This window comes from Taurulus bubalis (genome assembly GCF_910589615.1).
Source record: "Taurulus bubalis genome assembly, chromosome: 4".
NCBI lineage: Eukaryota > Metazoa > Chordata > Actinopteri > Perciformes > Cottidae > Taurulus > Taurulus bubalis.
In genome coordinates this window covers 25,301,112-25,325,550 of record NC_136592.1, presented here as the reverse complement: position 1 = coordinate 25,325,550, position 24,439 = coordinate 25,301,112, and the positions used below count along the sequence as shown (strand labels likewise).

Below are 24,439 nucleotides of genomic sequence, written 5' to 3'. Positions count from 1 at the left end.
AACGAAGACTTTGCATCGCCCTCAGCATGGCAACACGTGAGGGGTAATACATCAGATTCCACTTAAAGTTGTAATCCTTTTTATCATAGTAAACCAATATTTATAACATTCATGGTTGGCATCTATTCTGCTATAGTCATTAAATGTGTATACACTCATTAAGTCCCTCTCTATAATTATAGTTTGCATGGGGTCGGCCATTCCATTCAAATAACGTGCAAAGGCCATTCAAAGAAAACGGAAGACTGTGGAGACTGTAAACATCTTTGCGTCCAATGAGATCCAAGTGTTTTCCTCAGTGCCCGATGCCTTCAGGTCCAGGAGAGAAGATAAAACGCCATCCAAGAAGTCCAGGTTGAATAATTAGTCCATGAGCCGGAGGGCTTATCAGGATGCGGTTCATACCCCTTTGAGGCAGGATTTTTACAACCCCGGAAAGTTATTGCGGCAGCAATAATTTTCTCCTTCCGCTCAATGCTCGTGAGGTAAACAACATAATTACTACAATGCTTAACTTTACACGGTATGTAATGCTAGAAGGAATGTGCACATGCATGTACTGTATTATATTATTCCAAACAGTGGGTTGCTGGGTGACGTTGGATTAGGCCGATGAGCCAGGATCAACATTTTCACTTGACGGCCCCGCATTGTTTTTTGCCGGAGTCCTCTGTGTCATCCCGCCCCCCTGCTGTGCCACTGAAATGGGCTCATTGAGATGAATGACAGGGCTGTGTTTTTATAAAGCAGCGCTATTGTTGGTCTAAATGGTCTTCGGTGGGAGAAGAGTAACGACAGGCCGGCCTCTGATGAGCAGAGAGGAGCAGGAACAGAGAGGATCTTGACTAATGACAAAGCTGAAACGTTTTCGTCTCATAAAACCCGATGAGCAAAATAAAACACAGTTAAACAATTTCTAGTTTATACCTTGTGCTTTGAGAAACAAGGAGATGATGGGAGAACATTTTCTAAAAGATGCCATCTGTATATCACAACAAAACAAGCTTTTTTCTTTTTGACAAATCCCATTTTTAATTGGAATAAGAGATGCACAAATTTGAACGTAAAGGATCTTTTGTTGTTTTGTGCAAACAATCAAATGGAGACAAAGCAGAATGTAGAAGTCTGTCAAAATGATTACATGTCTCCGTACTGCCTACTTTTCAGCAATATTCCTAATGCAAAATGCAAATGCAATCCCATATTGATAACATGTCAGCGTTGATAACTCCTGGTTTAAATGTCAGCACAACCCAGTGGAGAATGAAGCCATTTGTTTGAAAACATAATTTGCCATGTTCCCATGAGATCTGACTGTTTTTCCTCCTCCTGACGTCACTTTGCAGCGGATGGAACCAGCCCCTTCTTGGCACCCTGGTGGTAGTGACTCTCCAGCTTCCCTGTGAGAGAAAGGAGGTGAAAGGAAAGGGGAGTGGGGGAGAGAGAGAGAGAGAGGAAGGGATGAATCAAAACACCATCAAAGGGACAGTGACCTCTCTGAGAGCTCAAGGCCAGCTGATTAGAGGCGGCCAGGGATAGAGACACACACACAGAGCGAGAGAGAGGACCTTGTATTCCAGAGCAATGAGTGATTAGACCACAACTGTGGTGTATTTCAAATCAGTTATATAGATGTACATTCAGTATAATCTAATGGTCACACATACCACACGTATAAAGGACGACAGTATTTGCTGTTAGTGAAAACTAAATTTACAGCCTTGCGGTTGTAAGCCTCGGTCGAGTTGCAGTTTAAATTCACTTCATTCATTATTTTTTTTTAGCACATTAGACATTTTTGCAAAATTCTCATAAATAACTAGTGAATTCTTGAGTCACGGCCAAAATCACACTTTGTAAGGTTACAGCGATCTTTGAAAGCCAAATTCGAATCAGTTTGCCCACGAGTCCAAAGTGGGCATCTATGCCAAATTTGATGAAATTCGCTCAAGGAGCTCCTACGTACGTACGGGACCACCAGAGAACAGAACGCCTCCAGCCACGGGAACATCGCCCCGGGTCAGAGGTGGCACGAGGAGCTTTTAAAGCTGACCAATTCTCTGATCTGGTGTCATAGCTGTTCTCTTTGAACTCAACTAAGGATGTGAAGTATCTCAGCAATTTACGGCCGACAGCAAGGCCGTAGAAGTGAAAACACAGGTATGCTGATGCCTCCTGGATGTCAGCGATGACCATTAAGCTCCTCTCGTATGAGTCACAGTGTTGAGTGCGGTAGCTGTCTGGAGTACATGATTGAATATCACTCTAGTAAATAGCATCTCTTGATAGTACAGTGGATTGGGTGGATTTTGTTTTGTTTTGAAAGGAGACAACAGCTTCAGTACCGGTGTAAAAGGTCAGTTTGGATTTGGAGTTTTTCTGCAATCCAAACAAATCCCTAGAATGCGGTACTGTATTTGTTATATTTCCAGTGGGAGAATGGAGTGGAATATTAAAGCACTGTGGTCTTGTGAAGTGCATACATTTGATCTTATTTTGTTTTAGCCTGGAACATGCTTCAAATTAATAAAAGAGCTGTGGAGGCCTGATTTGAGTGAGAGACGATGGCATAGAAAATGGTATCAGCACCAAAAATGGACATGTGGAAAATGTATATAAGGGGGGCTAATAATGACCCTTGTGGGACACCTTTGTCGACCAACTTGATTTGAAGCCATCTGCAGCAACGACAGCCTGAACTCGAGCAGAAACACGATCTGCACCAGGTGTAAACAGAATGGATAATAATAATAATAATGCATTTAATTTCTAACGCACTTTTCTTTCAAAAGAATCTCAGAGTGCCACGGAGCCAATATATAGTAAAACAAATACAAACATAGTTAAAGCAAACCATACTACAAAATGAATAGCTGACAATGAATTAACACAAAGGAAAAAAAAATGCCTTCCTGAATAAAAAGGTTTATAGGCCAGTCTTAAAAGAGTTCAGTGTCTGTGTTGCCCTTAGGTGGTCAAGGAGACCGTTCCATAAGCGCATAGGCGCTGCCTAGCAAAAGGCCCGGTCGCCCATGGTGCGGAGCTTGGTGTTGGGGACCCGGAGGAGTTGACACCAAACCAAAAGAAGGAAGCGCTGTCAATGGCAACTAATAAACATTACACTACACAATCGTTTTTCTTTGTACCAAATTAATGCGTCCAAGGAATGTTAATGTCTGTGCATGTTTCGTGCTTTGCCAAGAATGTAACAGTCAAGGATTCCTACATCTATCTCTTTTGTTTGGATTTTGTAGCCGAGCCAGTTAACAGCACCTGTCCTGCACAGACTTGCCGATTAGCAGACCGCCATTTCAGAGCCACAGAACAGTAGCCTCCATTGTTGTGAAAATCTCCATGGTTATAATTTATTGCCCACGGATTCATGTGGGGCTCAGATGAGAAGCTTTGCGAAGATGAAAACAGCTGAGAACTTGAAGAGGGATTTGGTCAAGTTGCTATTTATATAAAGGCTTGTAGCTACGGTGTGTAAACAAAACCCCTTCAGCCGCTGACTGGAGCTGACCTCCTTAACGGACTGTAACCGACACCTCTCCTCCCCAAAACAGCCCTCACAACATCAATCAACATATCAACTTCTTCCAATAGTGCTCATACTCAGAAACTCGGGGCTCCCGCTTTGTCTTTTTTAGTGCAGAACAACCTCAGCTGGGCTTTGACAACCGGCTTTGACAACCGGCGTTGACCCCGTCCATAACTGCACGGCAGAGAATAAGCCCGTCACAAGCCTCCTGCTTGTCAAACCACAGCATTAGCTGGCTATTTTCCCCATGGCTGAGGCAGGGTGTGTGTGTGTGTGTGTGTGTGTGTGTGTGTGTGTGTGTGTGTGTGTGTGTGTGGGGGGGAGGTGATAAAAGTGTGACAGGCAGGGGTGGTGGTTGTCACTTGTGCTTTCTTTTCATGTTGTCACGTTATGGCTGAACTCTGTGGGTAGTAGCAGCATAAACAAGGTGTTTAGGAGAAGTGCTGTTTGCTCACCATTTCCAAGTCTGTCTGAATGGCTGTCAGTGTCTGTCTGTTCTGCCAGGAGCTAGCGCTGCTTAGGCGTGGAAACACCTCTGGAATTTTCTTTTGGGTGAACGCTGCCAAGCGGTTATCCAAGATTGCCTGAACGATAAATCCACCGTAACAGAAATGCATAATTCTTAATTCTTTTTGGGTGTTGTTCCAGTGAGAGCTTGAGTCAATATTGTGGAAAATTGCTTCTGGCAGTTTTCCACCCTCATGACATTTCTGTGAAATGTTTGAGTATGTGTGTGTGTATGTATGTGTATGTATGTGTATGTGTATATATATATATATATATGAAAACAAGCTGATTATATAAGTTAAAATGAGCTCTCGCAGAAGGAGTATTTATCAGCTGCACTGTGTTGTTAAATGAGTTACTCATTTAGCCGATGTCAGCACAGTTAGCCCGATGTGCATCAGAGCATAATGAAATATGCGTCAGATTCAAGGACAGTGAAGGACGCACGAAGAAAACAAAACAAAAAAAAGTGTTACATTTTCCAAGTGAAGCGTATTAAAGTCATAGATCAGATTTATTGACATTCTATACAACTCCTATAATTAAGGATCTCCAGGCCAGCCGGTGCCTCGCTAAACTAAGATAAACAGGAGCAAAGACATTCTAAGCCACACAACTAAATAAACAGCTACACTAAACAAATGATGAAATCTTTGCAATGCTTGACGCAATGCTTGATTTGGTGGCTTGAATTCGACCTTAATCATGCTGCCGGCTGGCTGCAAGAGTCGCAATAAGTAATACAACCATATATAAAATACATCTGAAATATGCATTAAGAAATACATTTACCAAGGAAGGATCCATTTACTCATTTTTGTGCCACCTGGAAGCAACGCAACGAGCTGCAAACTGATATATTATCACCTTACTAAGTTGTTAAATAGTTGCCTATTTACACCTCCAGTGGACAAGGAGCGACATTAGCAATTATTCAACGTCAACGCCACCTGGCACATGCACGTTCAATATTCACTGTTTTACTTTGTCTACAACTCCTGAGGGAAATATTTGGCTTCTCGGCCGCTAAATGCTCCACTGTGTTCACCAGCTATTTTCTAAATGTGTCTGTTTGCTATTAAGTGTTGGGCAGGTGGCTTACAGTTGGCTTTTTAGAGCCTTTTCACTGGAAACAGCTGACTGCTGGAGCTCAAAGTGTGCCGTGGGTGCGGGGAGAGAGAACCAAAAACAGTTGGGCCCAAAAACTAAACTAAAAACCACATGCAGAAAAACGGTATAAAGCTCCATAGAGCTGATGGGAACAACAATATGTAATGGTTTTAAATTGTGCCATTGCTGTTTTCAGTGATTCTACTCTTTTCTGGGGATCACTCTCCAGAACTTTTCCAGGGCATATTTAAGTTGTATGAAAAGCAGGGATCATACACTCATATGTTCCTCTCCGTGGCTATAACTTACCCATGAAGTCACCTCTATATGCATGGAAATGATGACACATTGGTCACATAATAAAATTTCCAACCCAACTGAAGATGTAGGCTATAGCGAGCATTCCAGTTTCAACTGAACCAAACATGCGAACCAATTTAACGCCATGACCCGGTTTGTAATGTCACCCTGCTTGCATGTGCTACCATGTGACATAACCTGGGGGGGGGGGTTCCACAACATTACTGAGCCCTTCAGATAGCAAAGTCATCCGTTTTTGGGGGAGCTGCTCGCCCAGTTGTTCACTCACAGCGAAAAGAACAAAAAGTTGAATGTTGAAATCATTTTCCAGAGCAACGTAAGATTTTCCAGGACTCTCTCATTTTCCATGTGTTTTCAATCGTAGTTAAATGCTTACGTTTGACCCTTGTGTTGTTGTCCTTGTTCTGAGCTCTCATGTCTGTCTAAGTGTATCGAGAACGACAACGTGTGTTCATTCGTGTTCCGTATCGGCGCTTTCCTCATTCTGATCTCTGTTTATAAAAAAGAAGGGTTAATACCTTGGAGTTCGTCCACTTCCTTGGCGTTTCGCTGTGCGAATGAAGCCAGAGTAACAGTTAATTGTCGTGTCAGCTCCATCACCATGGCAACCTCCGAGTATTAACTCCGCTTCGACTGAATGTTCCACTGAAGTGTTTCTCTCTAATGCCGGGAAACCGTGTGAGGAGTAAGTGTCCCTTAGGCAATTTCCTCAACTTATTAAAATACATCCTTGAGTGAAACTTGGACAAATAACGAGGTTTTTGTAACAACTGGCCACGAACAAGCAAAGAACAATAACAACAACAGAGTGCAGTAAGTGGCCCCCTGTTGTCACGTCTGTCAGAGGTTGTATGAACAAGTCAGACTCATTATATTCGCCCCGGAAAGTCAATCCGGCAATGTACCCATATTCCTCGGGTGAAGGAGACTTTTGTTAATGGCTCCGGAGCTGCTGAGCTGTCGCATTTCAGTGTAGGTGCTGCGGAGCCGAGAGAACTGGAGGGGAGGCAAGTACGAGTGGGGGAGGGGAGTGAAGGAGTGGGTGGAAAAAACAGGGAGACAGCAGAAATGAGACAGAAGGGATGAGAATATAGAGAGAGGGAGGTGGGAGAAAGGGATACAGATAGGACAGGCAGGAGAGGGTAGCGAGGAAGAGAGCGAGAAAGAGAGAGAGAGAAGCAGAAAGGCTGGCCCATCGATTGGCTGAGATAATTTCCCATTGATTGCTGCACTGTTTGGAGATTGCAGGAGAAAGGTTTATTGCCCACATGCTGCAGCTGGGGAGGAGGCCATAAAATAAGCACAGGTTGTCTGCAGAGGGCTGGCGCTCCATCATCAAGGCTGTAAAAAACACACACACACACACACACACACACACACACACACACACACATGTGTACACACTGCACTCGGATACTCAGCCTACATATTCATACGACTGGATGCATATTATTCCCATTGCACATCGCAGGAGAACACAGCTCGTCGCTGACGGAGAGCGCACTCGCGTAATCCCTTGAAAAGCCAGGGGCAGTAGTGCAAAGAGTATTTATTAGTCTGAAATAGAGGTCCATTGACATCCTCCCTGACATCAATAACATGCAAGCCCATCAGCTTCCTTGCAGTAATAATCACAAGAATAATTGTCCGGTTGCTGTTTCTCTTTCAGTGAGAGCGACTGCCTACGCGCTGAAGAATAAAAAGGCTGAATTCTGTATTCTATCCTTTTATTACACGGCGGTCCCAAAGCACCTGGATAATAAACCAAGCAGAGCTCTGCATATACACTTTACCCACATGTTGATACACTCTCCGCTGACACACTTTGACATCAGGTAATTACTTCATGCCTTCAAATGATGACACAGAAAAGGGGGGGAGGGAGAAGTTAAAAGTGGAGCACCAGCAGCTCCGTGACTGAATGTAACACCGTCAACGGTATGTGTTACATTGATCTCCACTGCGCTCCCAATGCTGCATCTATCACAATTATGCCACCTGGAGAGTAAAAAGAAGTTTTGAGTGCAAAAGAAACTAAATGGCAGGATTTAACGGTTTGAATTCAAACATCGGCGTAGAGGAACAGACGGGAAGGCATATATTCCACCGGAGGATTATTTTTTTTCCTTCACATCTGAAGTTTAAAGAAAAGCTCATGTGGACTGACAAATCTTCAGTTCACACTAGGGCTGCAACTAACGATTATTTTAATAATCGATTAATCGGTTGATTATTTTTTCGATTAATCGATGAATCGGATAAAAAAGCAAAAAAGCATTAATTTCCAACCCTTTATTCAAAAACAGAAGTGACAGTGCAAATTCAGAGTGCAAAGCTCCTTGAACATCCCTGAGCTGTTAATTAAAACAATTAAATTAAAATGGACTAACACTAAAAACATACACATGTATGCTTTACATCTGCCAAATGTGAGCCCTTTTTTTTTTACTGTAATTGATCTCCTTGGAGCAGAGGCTGCTTTAGCATGCCCTGCTTTATCAATATGTATGAAACACTGGGACAGAGGGAAGCTGTACTGCTCCTCTCACGTCTGTTTGGACCTCAACCTCCAGGCCCAGCTCCACCTCCTCTCAGCTCTGCATCAAGCTGCGCTGCATATAGCGTCCTCTTCCTTAAACTCTTTAATTCTGGGTCTCTTACGACCACGGAATGACGTTGTTGGCTAAGCCCAACTACGTGATTTGATTCAGTCTACTTTGAGTAAAAAAAAACCTGCAGCCAGATCCTCCGGTGTGCCGGTTTAACGTTAACGAGTGACAGCGTGAACTGAACCAGACCGGGGGGTGACGGCATGTTTCATCACGTTACGGTTTTTTACAAGCAAGACTGAACTGTAACGGAACATAACGGAACTTTAACGACAATACACAACACAAACATGTTAGCTAACGTGATAGCAAGCTGACTAGCTTCCATTAACAACAAGTTTGAGGGAAATGAAGCCGCTGTAGACATCTTAACGCTGATTGGCCAAGACTCGATATGTCACCTCCAAGATGTTCTATTTTTGCAAAGATCACGACTTCAGCGTTTCTCAGTCTCTCACTTCAATCTCAGACACGCTGGCGGCCAGTTGCTCTGCTCCGCTCTTTTTTTTTTCTCCGCGACTTTATGACTGCCGTAATAATCGCGCAACACAACGAATCGATAATGAAATTCGTTGCCAACACTTTTGCTAATCGATTTTTATCGATTCGTTGTTGCAGCCCTAGTTCACACACCTATTTTGGGGATCTGATAGATAATGCTGGTCTATTTTTTTTGTCGAACAAGTCCCACGTACTGACCACACACTTTCCCCTTTCTTTGCACTTTCTAACTTCCCAAAAATGGCCACCACACTCGACCCCAAGTCCCTTTATTCACAACAAAAGACATCTTTAAAAACTGCTCACAACTGTAAAGTTTCACTTTTTAAACAAGGCCAACGACAATGCTAACATGCAGATTTTTAGGTTTAATGTTCACCATCAAGTATGACAACAATCGCTGATCAGCAGTAAACACAAAGTACAGCCGAAAGTCGACGGGAACTTTATAAGTTTTGCAGGAAGTCAGGTGATCACCAAAGTGGGAAACATCGTGTTATTTCAATGGATAAGTGAAAATGATGACCAGCTGGTGGCGCTAAAAGCAAAAGTCAGGCACTGAGCAAAATCTTTAGGATTCATACTGTGCACTACGAATGTATGTACAAGATTTAATTGCAATCCAACCAATAGTTTTACGGATAATTCATTCTACTAGTTCCTGTAGTGTTTTGTGTGTGGAGTCATAAGAAATAGGGCATTTCTTGGGGATTATCTGGATTTATATACATTAGGTGCACTAGGTTGGTGTACGTGGGACTGAAACAAGCCTATGTTCGCAGTAATGAATACAATGTGTGGCTCATTGATGTGTTTTTAATAGTTTGGGACATGGAGCTTTATGGCACAGAGGAATAATCGGTATCAGGCTTTGGCTGTACTCGCTGTTATTGTTCACTTTGGTCTTTTCGCGGCATTTATTTGAAATGAAAAGAACATATCACCACCCTTATCCTCTAACAGGTACACATAATTCCATGGAGCTACGTCTACAAAGCTTGCAGCAGTCAATACAGCTAAAATGCTTGTGAGAAATCACATGTGGCAGTTGTATTTCCCATATATCAGCAAGCATGACTGGTCCAATGGTTTTTTAAGATGAAGCGAAAGGGCTCCCAGTTCATAAAAAAAAAAATCAAATAGGTTTTTTAAAAAAGCTTCATTCTGACTTGAGCTCAGCAACACTACGCTCCCATCTTTCTTTCCTTATCTGGCCTCAGCTTAGTACACCTCCAGCTGAAGTCATTCTGTACGAGAAACCAAGCCGACAGCCTTAAGCACCGCAGGAAAGCGAATGTGTACAAAACCCTCGGTAGCCAGGGGAGAACTGCGAGAGAGGCGGTGGGGGAGGGGAGAGAGAGAACGGCATGGATTCCCATCTCGCTGTTAGTCACACCTAATTTACATTCCCTTCCTGCGCTGCCGAGCTGGTGAATTTACAAGTGGATAGAGAAGGTGCTGTTTGAGACTTGCGTTGGCATGCTGTTTGCGAGGGGTGAGGGAGAAGCATGAACCGTGCTTCCCACTGCAGAGAAAACAGTCTCTCCCCGTGTCTTGGTCCAAACCCTCCCTGCCTGAAGCTGTTTTCACAGACACTGAGGGGCTGTAATGGCTGAGTGATTTCTCCAACCAGCAGCGCAGTGTTGAGCCGGTTTAGTCACGCACATGACAGTTCGTCACAACTCGCTAGAGAACCAGTGTCTGACAAGTCGGAGACAGCAAAGGTGGAGCTGGTTGGTGGGTGGATGTCCAGCAGTGAGGACATGGTGATAGCTGGTTTATATCAGTGCTCCCAAAGTGCTCCTCCTGCAAACTACAGCTTTCCAGCTTTCCTTACAGCTCACCTGCTTTCACTTAGCTTTTTTCTTTTCTGAATGCATTTAGGTGTTTGTTGGTTTTATATGTATGTGTATGTGTATGTATGTATATGTATATATATATATATATATATATATATATATATCTATATATATATATAGAGAGAGAGAGAGAGAGAGAGAGAGAGAATAAGTATAAACACTTTGAGTAAGCATGTGATCTTAGAATCAATTCATTATTTTATCATTATTAGCAATTTCTCTGTCAACTGTACTTTGTGTAATGCACTACGCATGTGCAACATTCTGCATTATAATCTGCCAACACCTCCAAATGAGGATTACCTGATTTAACAGATTTTAAAAAAAGGACTACAATTACATTACAATTTGCTATGAAGTTTATTGACCCCCTATTAAACATTCAGAAGCAGTATAAAAACATAATGTAGTCTTTTACTCATGTTTCAACGACTATAACTCCTCCTGTGCACACCCATAAATGGAGGCTGGTGTAGAAACAGACTATAGTTAAATACATTACAGCGTTTTAACCCAATTATTAATGATGTATACTGCTTTCAAATGCTAAATGAGAGGACATAAAGTGTTACCAGATCATTGCTTGAGCCTTTATTCTTAGTCAACTACAGTCAAACTGCATCATTGGCATATCAAAGAGTTTGGACTGCCATCATGTCAGGTGGCTAACATACGTACGTTCTTTTTTTAAAGCTGCTAAATTTGTAGGTTACGTGTGAAGCTGGTTGTTATTGTACGGGGGAACTTCTGGTACAAGACTTCAACAACCAGAATACTAAAAACACAAAGAATTTGCATGTACAGGCAGCACAAAGGTTGCTGTATTCCCTCGTGTGTGTTTAGTTCCAGCTGTGCAACTCGCATTCAAAAGCGCGGGGCGAAGGTGAAGGGTATATCTTTTTTTGGAATCGGAATCTAATTTCATTCTCACTTCTCCAGCCTCTTCTCTGAAAGCACAAGGACTCGATCACCGTACAAGCACTGAGGAACTCGTAGCAATGTGAGGAATTTGGGGAAGAAAAAAGAAGAAACAAAAGTTAAGTGTTTGGAGGTCTGCCCATTTTCTTTTCAATCGTGCTTGGCTTGCTCAGCAGAGAGCGAGCGTGAATGTCAGATTGTCAGTTTCAGAACCTTACAAAGACCACCTCCAGCTGTATGCATACATGGGCCTTGCAGGGTATAAAGTGAAGCTTATATTGAGAGCGTTAGCGGTTTAAACACCCTAAAAAGCTGTTAAAATCTGAACAAATTCAATGTTTAAGGGCTTCTCGGTGAGGCACAAACCTCAACCGCCCATTGATCGTTCACATAAGACTTTGATTGTTTCTAACCGACTTCCAAATGTCCCACGAAAATATGAGCCAAACTAAAAGGCAAATTGAGGCAGAAGCAAAGAGTTCAGTGTATAAATGTGTTGTTCAATGGATCGGTTCCTACACTGCAGAGCAAAACAACACACAGGTTGTGATTATTTTGTTGGAAAGAAGCTTGTTGGTGGAAATCAATCCAAATGTGCGGTGTGAGCTAGACGCTGGAGGTTCTAACATGTTCGAGGACTTCATGATCAGCACCCTAGCTTTCTGTTGACAGTGCTATCATTTTAAAACTTTATGGTCACGTTATATTACCGGGCCCCAATAACAAACTCAATGCTGAACGTAACGAATCTCCCCTCAACCCTGATGTCATGGCTCCCATCTGGAGTCACTTGGCTCCATCCATCGTCTTTCCTTCCCCCTATCCGACATTCACACGGCAAACATATACGTGATGAACAACCTCCCAGTAGCGGCCTAATTTCCCTGACCAGCTGAACAAGAAGGAAAGCTCAGCTGATATGTGAATGATTTAGAGTCCGTCAGCCAAAGAACCTTGGACACGACTAAAACCTTTAGGAGTCGTTGACTGTCGACAGCCAATCAGATAACCTGGCGAGTGCAAACTGAAGGTTGATTGCATCTATTCAGCCCTCTGGAAACACGGAGTAAACAGGTTGGAGCCGTTTTTACGTTCATGGACCGTTTATGCCCCGAGGTCCCGCGAACCTCGACGCTAAAGCTGTAAAAATACATTATTCAAATGTTTCAAGCTCTGTCCGCGTTGAAGAACATTGAAGACACAAGTATTGCTATTGCGAAGAGAAAGTTGCTCACAGACTAAATGTGGATTGCTGACAAACGTCACTTTTATTCTATGCAAATGAAAACTTGAACTCGTAAGCAATACAACACATCCTCGTTCAATCCAGCTCACTTGGGGGTTACAGACATTTTGGCTCTGGTGGGACCGGTCGCTTTGGGTGGCTGATGTTGGTGAACAACAATGGCAGTCAGTGTTTCCCCTAGGTTTACAGCTTCAGGATGGAGGGGGGGACACGGACAGACATACTACATAGTGGTACCTCACAGTACGACAAAGTAATACCTCACAGTACTAGTGACTCCATCTGTGCTTTTATAAACAATAGAATAAAGAGCATTGCAATCCCTTTCAAGTAAACCAGATCGCTCCATCAGACAAAAAATATGAAAAGTGCTATCACTGTGTTAGAAAAATTTAAATAAAGTTAATCAAAAAGTTTATTGACAACGCCTCCTGCTGCGGCCGCCTGCTCTCTCTGGATTCCAGGCGAGGCGCAGCTCTAACAAACAGCCTCTAACGAACGAGCCGTGTCACTGCGGTTGCGCACGCAGGCCCGCTCCACAGGAGCACCGGGCTGTTTTGCCCGGCGCGTTTTTGCCAAAGCGTTTTTTTAAGCGGCTGCACTTTTAAAAGTCGCATCTGGTGTTGCTGGCGCTGATAGCTTAAAATAGTGATAGCTTAAAGCAGCAAATCCCGTTGTGAAAAGCACGCGACATTTCTCTCTCTCTCTCTCTCTCTCTCTCTCTCTCTCTCTCTCTCTCTCTCTCTCTCTCTCTCTCTCTCTCTCTCTCTCTCTCTCTCTCTCTCTCTCTCTCTCTCTCTCTCTCTCTCTCTCTCTCTCTCCTGTGTGCAGCGGGGGCGGAACTCCGCTGTGCGCGACACTAAGCAGAGAAGTAGACATGCGACCATGTATCTACAAGCTCGATACGATCAATAACATACGGCCGTTTAGTTTGTTTAATAACAGAACAAGATGTAGACCTGTTCTATAGGAAAGAGAACCTTAAATTACTTCTGATATCTGGCGTGACAATAAAATTACAGGGGTGCGGCGGTTTTTTTCAGGTGGGCGCCCCCCTATTATTACAGTAGGGGAAACACTGGCAGTTTACTCACTTTAAGCTCTTGTTACACTGTTTACCACTAAATTAAAAACATTATCCCGTCATGACCACTCGTGGCCGCTGTTCATCAAAAGCTACAAAGTCTACGGTTACATAATTGTGTGTTTATTTGTTTAACCTGTAAAGGCTACAGACGCTTTGGGTGATGTTGCATTGCAAATAAACTAAAAGTTGAAGCCGAGTCCGGCTTCATGGTCTGGTGAGCGCGCTTTCCTTCATTTTCTGGCACAAAATGTTGACTGCGAGGGAATCTTGCAGAACTAACATCTGTTATTACAGCTTATTATTGAAAATCATGTAATTTTTGTATTCAAGCCTCTTTTGGCAGGAGGTAATGGACACACCAAACGACTAAAAAATTGTGGCGCAGAAAAGGAAATGTTTCTTTTTATGTTTTTGGGAGTTTGCTCATAAATCAGTTCCCGTTGAATATAAATTAAAGTGCAGATGGATCGTCCTTCTGGAAGCCATGTGTTACATGTCCTACTCTGTCATAGCTCCGTTGATGCCTGACCCTTTCTTTTGAAGAGTGCTGTTAGTTAAACATCACCAGTTTTAAAGAAACACTGACTCTGGATTTACAAGCACAATGACTGGGGAAACCTGTAATGGCTGAGCAGGAAGGCGCATTGCTTACTGGGAGTTGCCCGAGCTGATGATCTCGAACAGAGAGAGCAGGTTTCCCCTGCAGCCTCGAGTGATTTGAGAAAATAGGACCAGTGCCTCGCAGCTTATCAATCACTTCTCCTTGACAATAAGCTGGTGCTGCAGAACAGTTCCCTTATTGAGAGGACTGGAGCTCAGCAGTCTTTGCAAAGCATCATGGGAAATACTTCACATATTGTAACACATTTCCTCTAATCAGCCACAGACAGTTTGCTAATAAAGCTCCACGTTTAACGACAGGGCAATTCAGATTTTTTTTATTCACATCATGTTGCCTTTTGGAGCGAATTGCATACATGCTGTATGTGGTTCGAATTATACAATATGTGTTTTTATTTTTGGTTCCTTTCAAGTTCATTGAGTTGTCATGGTCACCCGGTTCTGATTTTCATTCATAGCCAAACAGGAAAGACGAGGGGACGGAGACAACATGAGCGCTGCAGATTACAATGAAATACATTGATTGGTGCTGTAACACTTCTCGTTTCAAGTACGAATATATTGTCAGATCCTGGGCCAGAACCTTCTGTGTTTTCCTTTGTCTTGACCGAGATCCCAGTGAATATGAAGACTCTGGGATGTTGCTTTAAAAGATTTAATTGCTAATTCAATTGCTGGATCCAACTACAGCGTATTCCCACCATGCACTATTCTGGCTTTCTTTATGCTCTGCTAGAGATTGTCACAGTTAGTGTAGTGTCAGTGCAACACAGACAAAGCTTACGGCACTTCAGTTTGCACAGACTGCAGAAAGCAATATTTCTGAAGTATCATAAAAGCTATATTTTTGTATTTGATGTACATTTCTCCATCTAGTTGTAAAGTGAGTTTAACCAAGAATGCACTATTGGCTAAAAGAGGTCATTTTTGTAAGTGGCCATGCGCAATAATAAACTCAGAGATGTCCCCAGAAATGGATTCAGTGAAGATAACTCTGTTTTGAATTTCCATTTTCCCTATATCACGACACTCCGTCATGTATTATCCATGAGGGCTCAAAGCTCATTAGACCACACAGAAGAATTCAGAAGCCGTATTAGACTCTCAAAACGGCAGTTCTGACCAACTTGAACATAATGAGAAACCTGACTGAAATCTGACACACACACGCACACGCGCACACACACGCAAAGCTAAGGGGCGAGTGTGAATGTTTATTTCTTTAATTGAGACTTTGCGCAGTGCACTTCTTTAGAGAGCTACACGTTTTGTAATTTGAAAATAACTAGGAAAGCAAAGAACCAATGCAGATATTGATTAATGAGTAGCATATACAATTAATTAAAACATAGTATTCACAGTTAAATAAAAGCTCTGTGTTCAGAATTGACCAACTAATAAAATGATACTTTCTAGCATACACACACATATATATATATATAGTGCCAATTGTTAGCATACATATATATTTAGTGCTCATTGCTAGATTACTCATATATAGTGCTCATTGCTAGCATACTCATATTTCTAATTGCTAGCATACACATATACTGTATATTGCTAATTTCTAGCATACTCATATATTGCTAATTGTAAAATTAAACAGCTTAACGCTTCATTCACACACTCTTGTCACAGCGCAGGAAAGCACATCGCTATCACCAGATAATCCGTCATTAACATTGATTCCCCAGATTTTGCAATGTGCTGATGGCTTAATTTCAAGTCCACAGAAAAGAGAGAACAAGACTTGTTATGGAAAATGAGCAGACCATAGATGTGACCTCCCCTTAATCTTCTCAGCTGGCAAAACCTGCTATTGTCAGCCAGCAACGGAAACGGTGGTGATGAGGATTTCTAGTATCCTAATCAAGACTTCTCACCAGCCTCAAGGACGCACTCACAAGAGTGAGAATGAATGAATGAATGACCAGAAGATGTTGTATTGCTTTCGCATCAGCTTCTAGAACATCTTCTTGTTGAAACAACGTGTTGTTCCAGGTACTCCAAACGCCGTGAAAGCCTGGTGACGTCATGTTGTTCAAACAACTGTCAAATCTCAGCAAATTAGAAAAGGTAGGTAACAGAATTATAAAAAATCTAAAAGACTGCTAATTACAGCCAGATAACAATGTTTATCCAACAGAGTGAAACCAGGACAGACAGGATTTACGGTTTAGGGTTTTTCTGAATTTATTTTTACAAATGAATCTGAAAACATTAGTTGAATAATTAAATATGAATCTATTTTAATTATTTTTTTCTTTTTTTTAAACATTTCAAATTAGAATATTTGTAGGATCTCTTACTTTTTTATTATTTATTAGAATATCTTTGGATTTGCGCTGTTGGTCAGACAAAAAAAAGATATCTAAACACTTATTTATTCAACACGTTAAAAACAATCCTACTAGGACAACAATGACACATCCTTTAATGCGTAATTTTGATCACATTATGGTGTGATGTGTATAATTTTGGTGTTTTATCCTTGCTTTGACACCACATCTCCATTTCTTTCAATTCCATTTGCAATTCATCCTCGAGAGACAAGAAAATCTCTTGTCAGGCAACACACACTCGGGAGCCGAGGGCTTTAGAAAGCTACTTAAATCCTCAGTAGCCACAATGTCAAAGGGACAAAATATAAAGTGCAGCCCTTTTTTTTACAGCCGCGATGGGACTCTGAAAAGGTGAGCACAGCCGTGTTATTAAAAAGGGTCCTTATAAAGCGTCCGTGGCCACATCTAATTAGAATGTAAATGTAGTGTGGGCTGGGGATGGATCACAGAGGATAGACATTGGCATTTAGATTATGCTGAGACTAGATTACTGATGGCACTGTGTGTTGGTGAGATAGCCTTTTTGAGAGCAGCTTGGCAACCGACTAATTGTGTTTCACCACTCGCAATGTAGGCCGTCGCTGTTCTATCGCTGGTAATTAACAAGAGGGAAGGGAGAGGTACATTGTTGCGTGTGCACAATACAAACAATCCTCGACAACGCCAAGAATAAAAACACACACGCGCACACACGCACACAGGCAATCTTGCACCTCTTGTACCTTGTACTAGATTGATAGAATGAAGCGCTTCTTCGCACTAAGCCTAGACTCAGTAGAAATCCTCTCACCTCCACACAATTCCTCACTGGGGGCATATGCCATGAACAGAGCAGCTAAGACCAAACAGAAAAACCAAAGACAGAATGGAGACAGTGGAGATGGAAGGAGAGGGGCGGGGGGAGGAAGAACAGAGAGGGAGTGCAGAAAGAGGGAGAGAGCAGAATGGAATAAATTGAAGCTGATCTGGCGCTCTGCATTCTGAGGAAGCTGGATTTGCATATCTGTGCAGCGGTGCAGAGGGAGAAATGTGTCGGTGCTGACAGCAAGCTGAATATCTTAAACCTCCGCTGACACCCCTGCAGGCACTCTCTCCTCGCATACACCGATACACGGTGGAAGGAACGCACTCACAGAACCTCGCTCTCTCACACTCACACACACACACACGACTTAAGGTCAGGAGATGAGAAGCTTTGTGCATTGCTTTGCTTCTGCATAGTGATGTACAGTAGTGTTGTTTAACAGTTAGCTCAAGTACAATACCTCTGAGGAAAGGACCCCATGTTGAATATATATATATATATATATATATATATATATATATATATATATATATATATATATATATATATAGTGTGCAGGAGATATTAAGAAAGAAAACAACACTTATGTGCAGATTATCCAAATGTATACCTTCGCGCATGTAGTAGTTTGATTCGTTAATACTTTATAACGTTCCTTTTGGACTCAGCAGATACCCTCACATTTGCACAAACACTGGGCACCGAGCCATCTGAAACCCAGACTACATCCTAGTGGTGGGAGGTAAACCGAAAACCAATTTAGTTCAAGTGCGACAACATTCTCTTGTTTTCAGAGTAATGTGCGGAAATAAGAGGCAAAAAGACAATCTCCTCAGGAAAACCAAGCACCGACTGTAACTTTGAATATTCGGTGTAAATATGAAATCAAATCTAATTTAGGAATGCATGTGCAGCAATGTGCAGTGGGGATTTCCCCCCATTTTAAAATAAAAGACAAAGAACATAAATATTCCAACGTTGGGTAAAGCTACATGTTTGGGGCTTGGCACTCTGTCGAAACAGTACACAATAATAACCAAGTCACCAGAGTTTTGACATTCAGAGAGATAAATAAATTGCTCGCTTGGCGAGAGTTAAATGAGAAGCTTGAAAAGCCGTGGTTGTGAATATATATATCGCTTAAGCCAGCAGCAAGGTAGCTCAGCTTAGAATAAAGACTAAAGGGGGGGACGGTTAGCATAGCGTTGTCCAAGGGTCCAACTCGGCCGACCAGCCTGAGCCTCCTGTTCATCATGTTATATCTTTATATTATCGTGTACTATTTGAGTCACAACACGTTTCCATACAGCCTCACCATGAACACACAACTCCAGGAAATCACAGAGACAAAGAGAAAGTGTCCCAGCATGCAACACCCTGTAAAACCACAAATTATCGTAGTTACGTCTCAGGTATTCATACAGATTAGACAAACAATAACCTGTTAATTAGTGAGCCGAAGACATACTAGTATCTGTAGAAACAACATACTAGTGATCAGTGGCTTGGCTGAACATTCGGAAACTCCCTCTGTTCACAGTACAATAGCGACGGAGGGATGGAACACTGGAACGTTTATGGATCTCCGATCTCTTTTCTGACTGATTGTGATTTATCTGACCGAGAACAACACCGACAAACAGAGAGAACAACACAAATAGATTCTCAGTATTGATTGTGCAGCACTTCTAAAGAAGCAACATATATGTAAATGTAGCTTGCTAAATAATTTGTTAAACATTGATAATTTCTTTTTGGGATTATGCACAAATGTACAGTACCGAGGCTTAATATATAAATATATGTAATGTAATATATATACACATATATATAAAATGAGAAAATGTTTAGTGAATCGTACATGGTATTTTAACAAGGCTGTTTTAGAAGACAATTTTGTGAGACATCATGGACTTTACATTACATTTCATTCTCAGGTGTTACTGATGCTGCCTTCATGCAGCTTAAATTTAGTAAGGAAAACAACAAAAAAGCATTGAGCTTTTAGATATATAGATAGATACGTAGATAGATAGAACAAAACCTCTACTTCACATGTCTTAGAGAAGCACATGGCGGGGATGGATTCTTCCGTTTGACAGTCAAATCCAAAGACGTTGCACTTTGCCAGACTATCTTCATGCTGTTTATCATGAAAGCCCAGAGGGGGTTTAATTTGGCAAGTTGTGTTCTTACACTGACATCAACAAGAATCCGTGGAACACATTTTATTTGCCTGACATTGTCTAATAGCCACCATCCTTTTTGATTAATCTTACCCTGCTTGAGGATTTATCTATCTGTGTGCTCCATGTGGCGCCGAACAGCTCAATGGGGAGAGAGCAGCACAAACACTGCCAGGGTTACTGCTTCCACCCCCACTGCACATCATTCTTACTACTTTGGCTAAAAGCCTGTGCCAAATGGTGTGTGTTTCCGTGTGGCCGAGCGAAGCGGTCATGACGAAAAAATAATAATAACAGCTGCGGCTTTAAAAGTGACCAATCCTGCTCGTCACATTCTCTGCCAACAAATGCTTTGGTGGCGGGTTTGTTCTACTTTTTTTTTTTTAGGGTCTCGAGCGCCAAAACATGACCAGCAAACTATCTGAGGAACCCCTCGGGTCTGGATAAGTAGCTCCTTCAGCTCAAGGTTAAGTTAGCTCAAGGTTACGTTTGGGTCTCTGCAGGCCGGTTGTCTGTGGAGTGAGAGGAGGAACAATGCTGATGGGCCTGTCAACTGTCAGAATACATCCTGTCAACGGATGGTTGAGAAATGGTGAGGGGGGAGAATGTGAATCTGTGAGAAACGGTGCACGTGTGACACAGTTTAAGTGTATGTACTTGTTACAGAGGATGTGTGTGTGTGTGTGAGTATGTAGGGCAGTGTGTGTGTGTGTGTGTGGGGGGGGGTGGGGGCGCGGGGGGGGGGGTTGGCAGTAGTGGACAAGCTCCTTGGCATGCCAGAGGCACAATGACATTGATCCAGGAGACCGCTCTCCATCAGTCTCCCTGACAGAGGTAACTGGATTGTTCATAAAAATGGAAATTGAGCTACATTATTCTCATGCGCGCAGGCAGACAATCGGCACACAGAATTAATTCATCCCCCCCCAAAAAAATAAATGTACCCGTGTACAGGAAATAAAGGTGTGCAGCTTGACGAAGAAGCTTGTGCACCACACGTGCACGATCGTTATTGATACATCATGAATAATGTGGCGGCCATTCGTTGAAACCGATGGTGGTCGGGTGACACCTCCTCCACCATGGTAACCCTCTGTTGTTCAAGGCAAAGAAACACTTTAAACAGATGCAGGGCAAATAAACCAAGGCAGCTGGGGGAAGTGTGTGTGTGTGTGTGTGTGTGTGTGTGTGTGTGTGTGTGTGTGTGTGTGTGTGTGTGTGTGTGTGTGTGTGTGTGTGTGTGGGGTAGGGTGAAGGGGAAGTAAAGCCCTTTCCTGATTAACCGTTTTGCTGTCACGTGTGTTATGATAATACTTAAAGAGGCTAACATTTCGTGGGTGGCTGTGGAGGTGGGCGGGGTTGATAATTACTGCAAATATGCCACAACATGTAATCAGCTCTCTCCTATGCATTGTTTGCGAGCTCCGAAGCGATCTTTGTCGCACGTTAATTACACACAACCACTGGAGGCATGTGACAAATGTTCGCCGCGCAGACGCCCCAAAGCGCGCTGAAGCCCTTTCATCATTATTACAAAAAAAAGAAAGAAGCTGTGGCAGACATGGGTGACATGCTCCCGTTTGTTGTTCTTGTTGTTTTTCTATTTATCACAAAGTTGAGAGCAGATGATGTCTTTGTTTCTTTGTGCAAACCATCAGAACATGAAAGCATCCAATGCTCGGCTTCAACTTCACCGTTTCATCAATGTGGACAAACATACAAATCATCAATCTCCAAAAATAGCTGGATACTTAATCAATTTAGCTCACCCGCTGTTTGTCTCCATCAGCAATGAAGCAGGCTTAGCTGTGTGGCAGCAGATGCTATTGATTTTTTTTTTTTTTTTTTAAAGAGTGGGGGTGGGGAGGCACAGAGGAGGAACGGCTAATGATGGAAATTCTCAGAATGACTCCATGCTTTTCAGGGAGCTGTGTTAATGGCGGCTACGGTGCGACGGCTTGGACGCCGGTGCAACCTTCAGAGGAGCGAAGGCGTCGGGACGAGGCTTCAGGCAGCATCAGCAGTGATGAGCTGGATGCACAAACAGGCTCATAATTGGAGCCGCATATTCCAATCGCGTCTGCGTCTGAGCCGAGCATGACGGGGGCACTGATATTTACTTCACAGTGCTAATAGGATGTACTGTTGTCTCTGTTTGCTTTAATGTGTAAATATTCATGTAGTTAAGAGACGGGGATACGAGCGATTAGCCCAAATTCAGAAGGGCTCCATGTGGTTCACAAAAACATAGTATTTTCTTTTCTTTTGAGATGCCGTGACATTATTGTATTCAGTGGAGTACTATATGATACATGTGTAATAGTAGAAGCAAAATGAAGATTGCTTTAACAGCTGCTGCTGATGGCGATCGGGACAAAGACGGAGACAAAGGGATGCAATTTGATATTTAAGTGCAGCCTCAAGAGACGTCAATGAGGCCACAACTGTGTTTAGGATGAGAGGTGTGGCTGCAATCATAAAAATGTCACATCGGTGATTTGGCTCACTTGAATGCCTAAGTAAATATCATTCAAGTTCATGTGTGGCACAGAATGATTTCCGCTAGACTGGACGGAAAATTTGAAAATTGATTTGATAATAAAGATTTTCTTTTAACCCACATTAGCGACAGCAAATTAGGGTCATTGCAGTTAAAACATAACTAAATTACAGGAGAGGGAGGGGCGTACTTTTTTTTTTTTTTAAGGAACCACATGAAAGAAAACACGTGTATGCATCACTCATAGGCCACTTATGGATCCTATCCATAAGATCACGACTTTAGGCACAACAATATTCAGACGCTGGCTACATTTGTGACCAATTTGAGGGAATATTCAAGTTTTTCTTGTAAACATACAATTTCACTCCCTCTGAGTTTTTTCTCTGAACATTACTCCCCCTCCCCCAGTTCCGTAATTATTTTTCTTTTCCCCACGGCCTTAGAATGCTGTCGTACTAAAAAACATTTGTATCACCAACAACTATTGGACATCCCTTTACTTCTCAAACCTAGACCAAGTTTCCATCAGCGGCAGTCATACGTTGATATAAATGCTAACATAGAGTAGCATACTTGCATGACAGACATAAGTCCGTCCATCAATGCCATTGTGAGCTTAAATACTGATATTGGGGTTTTACACTAAGTACTGTATGCAATGGAGCTTTACCAATAGCTTCCTTTTGTGTTTAGAAAGCCGCTGACATTAAACAAGTTACGACGCACCAGGACCTTCAGTCAAGCGAAATCGTAAACCAAAGCAAGACTAGCTATGATTTATGACACAGATTTTACTAATCAAATGTTCAAATTGCCACTCTATTATGGAATATTTAACTTCCATACATACATATACAAATAAAACATGCACCAGCTCATGTTATAATCAATCTATTGTACAAAACACTAAACCTCTTGCTACTGTTCACGCCTGTATTTTGTCTCTTCCCAAGAGGATCTGCTCTCTGTTGCAAAAAAACATTACAGCAACAGTCACTGTTGCTTTTTCTATGCGACTCCATCTGTAACGTAATGTAATGAGTGTATTAAGTGGAGTTCGCTGGAAAGAGAGAAAGGAGCATCAGCAGGGTTCTGGCCTACAGATCTGCTTGTAAAGTGGGTCAACTATGCTCCTGGAGAGCTTAACAAGCTGCTGGAGGAAGAAGGCAGAACACTTGGTAATTAGCAGGAGGATGAAGGCATGTTTGAGGGAGAGGGGGGTTGCAGGAAGAGGTGGAGTGCAGACAGGAGACTTTGTGGGTGTGATGCGACCGGACTAGCAAGATTAAACCGGTATTGTCACACAGGTATTTGAATATTAGACAGTTTCAATGTTGTGCTCTGTGCAATCTGCTTCCCTATTGTCTCAAAGCTCTTGTTTGGTTTGTATTTGTGTGTTCATATTATATTCTATGCTTCCCCGTGAGACTCTATTCATTTAGTTTCTTGCGTAAACCTTAGTATCCCTTCAGGCATCATAAAATTGAATGTCCTTCTGCGACTGTTCAGGTCTTGGCCTCACTGTCATTTCTCCAGAGTTGTAAAACTGTGTAGTAATTTCCTACCACTGTGTGGTGAACGTGCCATTGTTTCACATTTGTTTTGAAATAATTAGGCCACGAGATGAAGGTGGAAGATTTCACAGATGCAAAGTGATTCTAGCTGATTTTGACCTTTTCAGACAGCGCAGCTGTTTGATGTGAGTCCCGTCTGAGCAGGAAAATGGTTTGAGAGGCAATCTTTTTCATGTTTGCTATGGTAATTCTCTTTTTAGTCTCTAAACTGAGGTCTATTCCTTCATCTAAATTGGCTGGTTTCCTCTTCATTTCTTGGCTCACAGTCAACAGCAGATGACACACTCTTGGTTTAAAAACAAGATCCAAGACTTTAATTAAGATGAATGATTATAATTAGAATGTATTTCAGGTTTGGCTGGATGCTAGCGGCCAAAAAAAATACTCCACAATAAAGAGAAAAGCAACACTAATATGAAGACTGTGTTTTACGGGAGTCCAACCAACAGCAAAAACATTTGTGCAAATGAAAAGCTTTCTCCTCACTCACTGAAAGAAAACAGAGATAAAAGTCGAGTTGACAAACATTACATGGACCGATTTCCTTTCGGTTGTGAGGTCTCGTGGTGTTGTTGGGGTGTATCCATTCCCAGCCATCAGTAATCTGGATATTTCCAAAGCTGAGGGAGAAAGAAGCAGTCCTAACACCACTGTAAGCAGGGGGGGGGCTCAGCTGGAGTTGATATGTGTGTATGTGTCTTTTTGTGTG

At 42.3% G+C, this 24,439-nt stretch overlaps 1 protein-coding gene across 2 annotated transcripts in view; it reads right to left on the bottom strand.

The window, feature by feature from the left end:
* Positions 1 to 1,022: 1,022 nt before the first annotated feature.
* The window catches only part of trip4 (thyroid hormone receptor interactor 4), a 73,697-nt gene continuing 50,280 nt past the window's right edge, over positions 1,023 to 24,439 (bottom strand). The window contains exon 13 of one of the 2 annotated variants that reach the window (XM_079217021.1): positions 1,023 to 1,400. In XM_079217021.1, the coding sequence (XP_079073147.1) occupies positions 1,336 to 1,400 (65 nt within the window). In that variant the 3' untranslated portion in view covers positions 1,023 to 1,335. Of the gene's footprint in view, positions 1,401 to 1,440; positions 1,516 to 24,439 lie in introns of those variants that run through there. The other variant, XM_079217022.1, reaches the window with a different exon arrangement.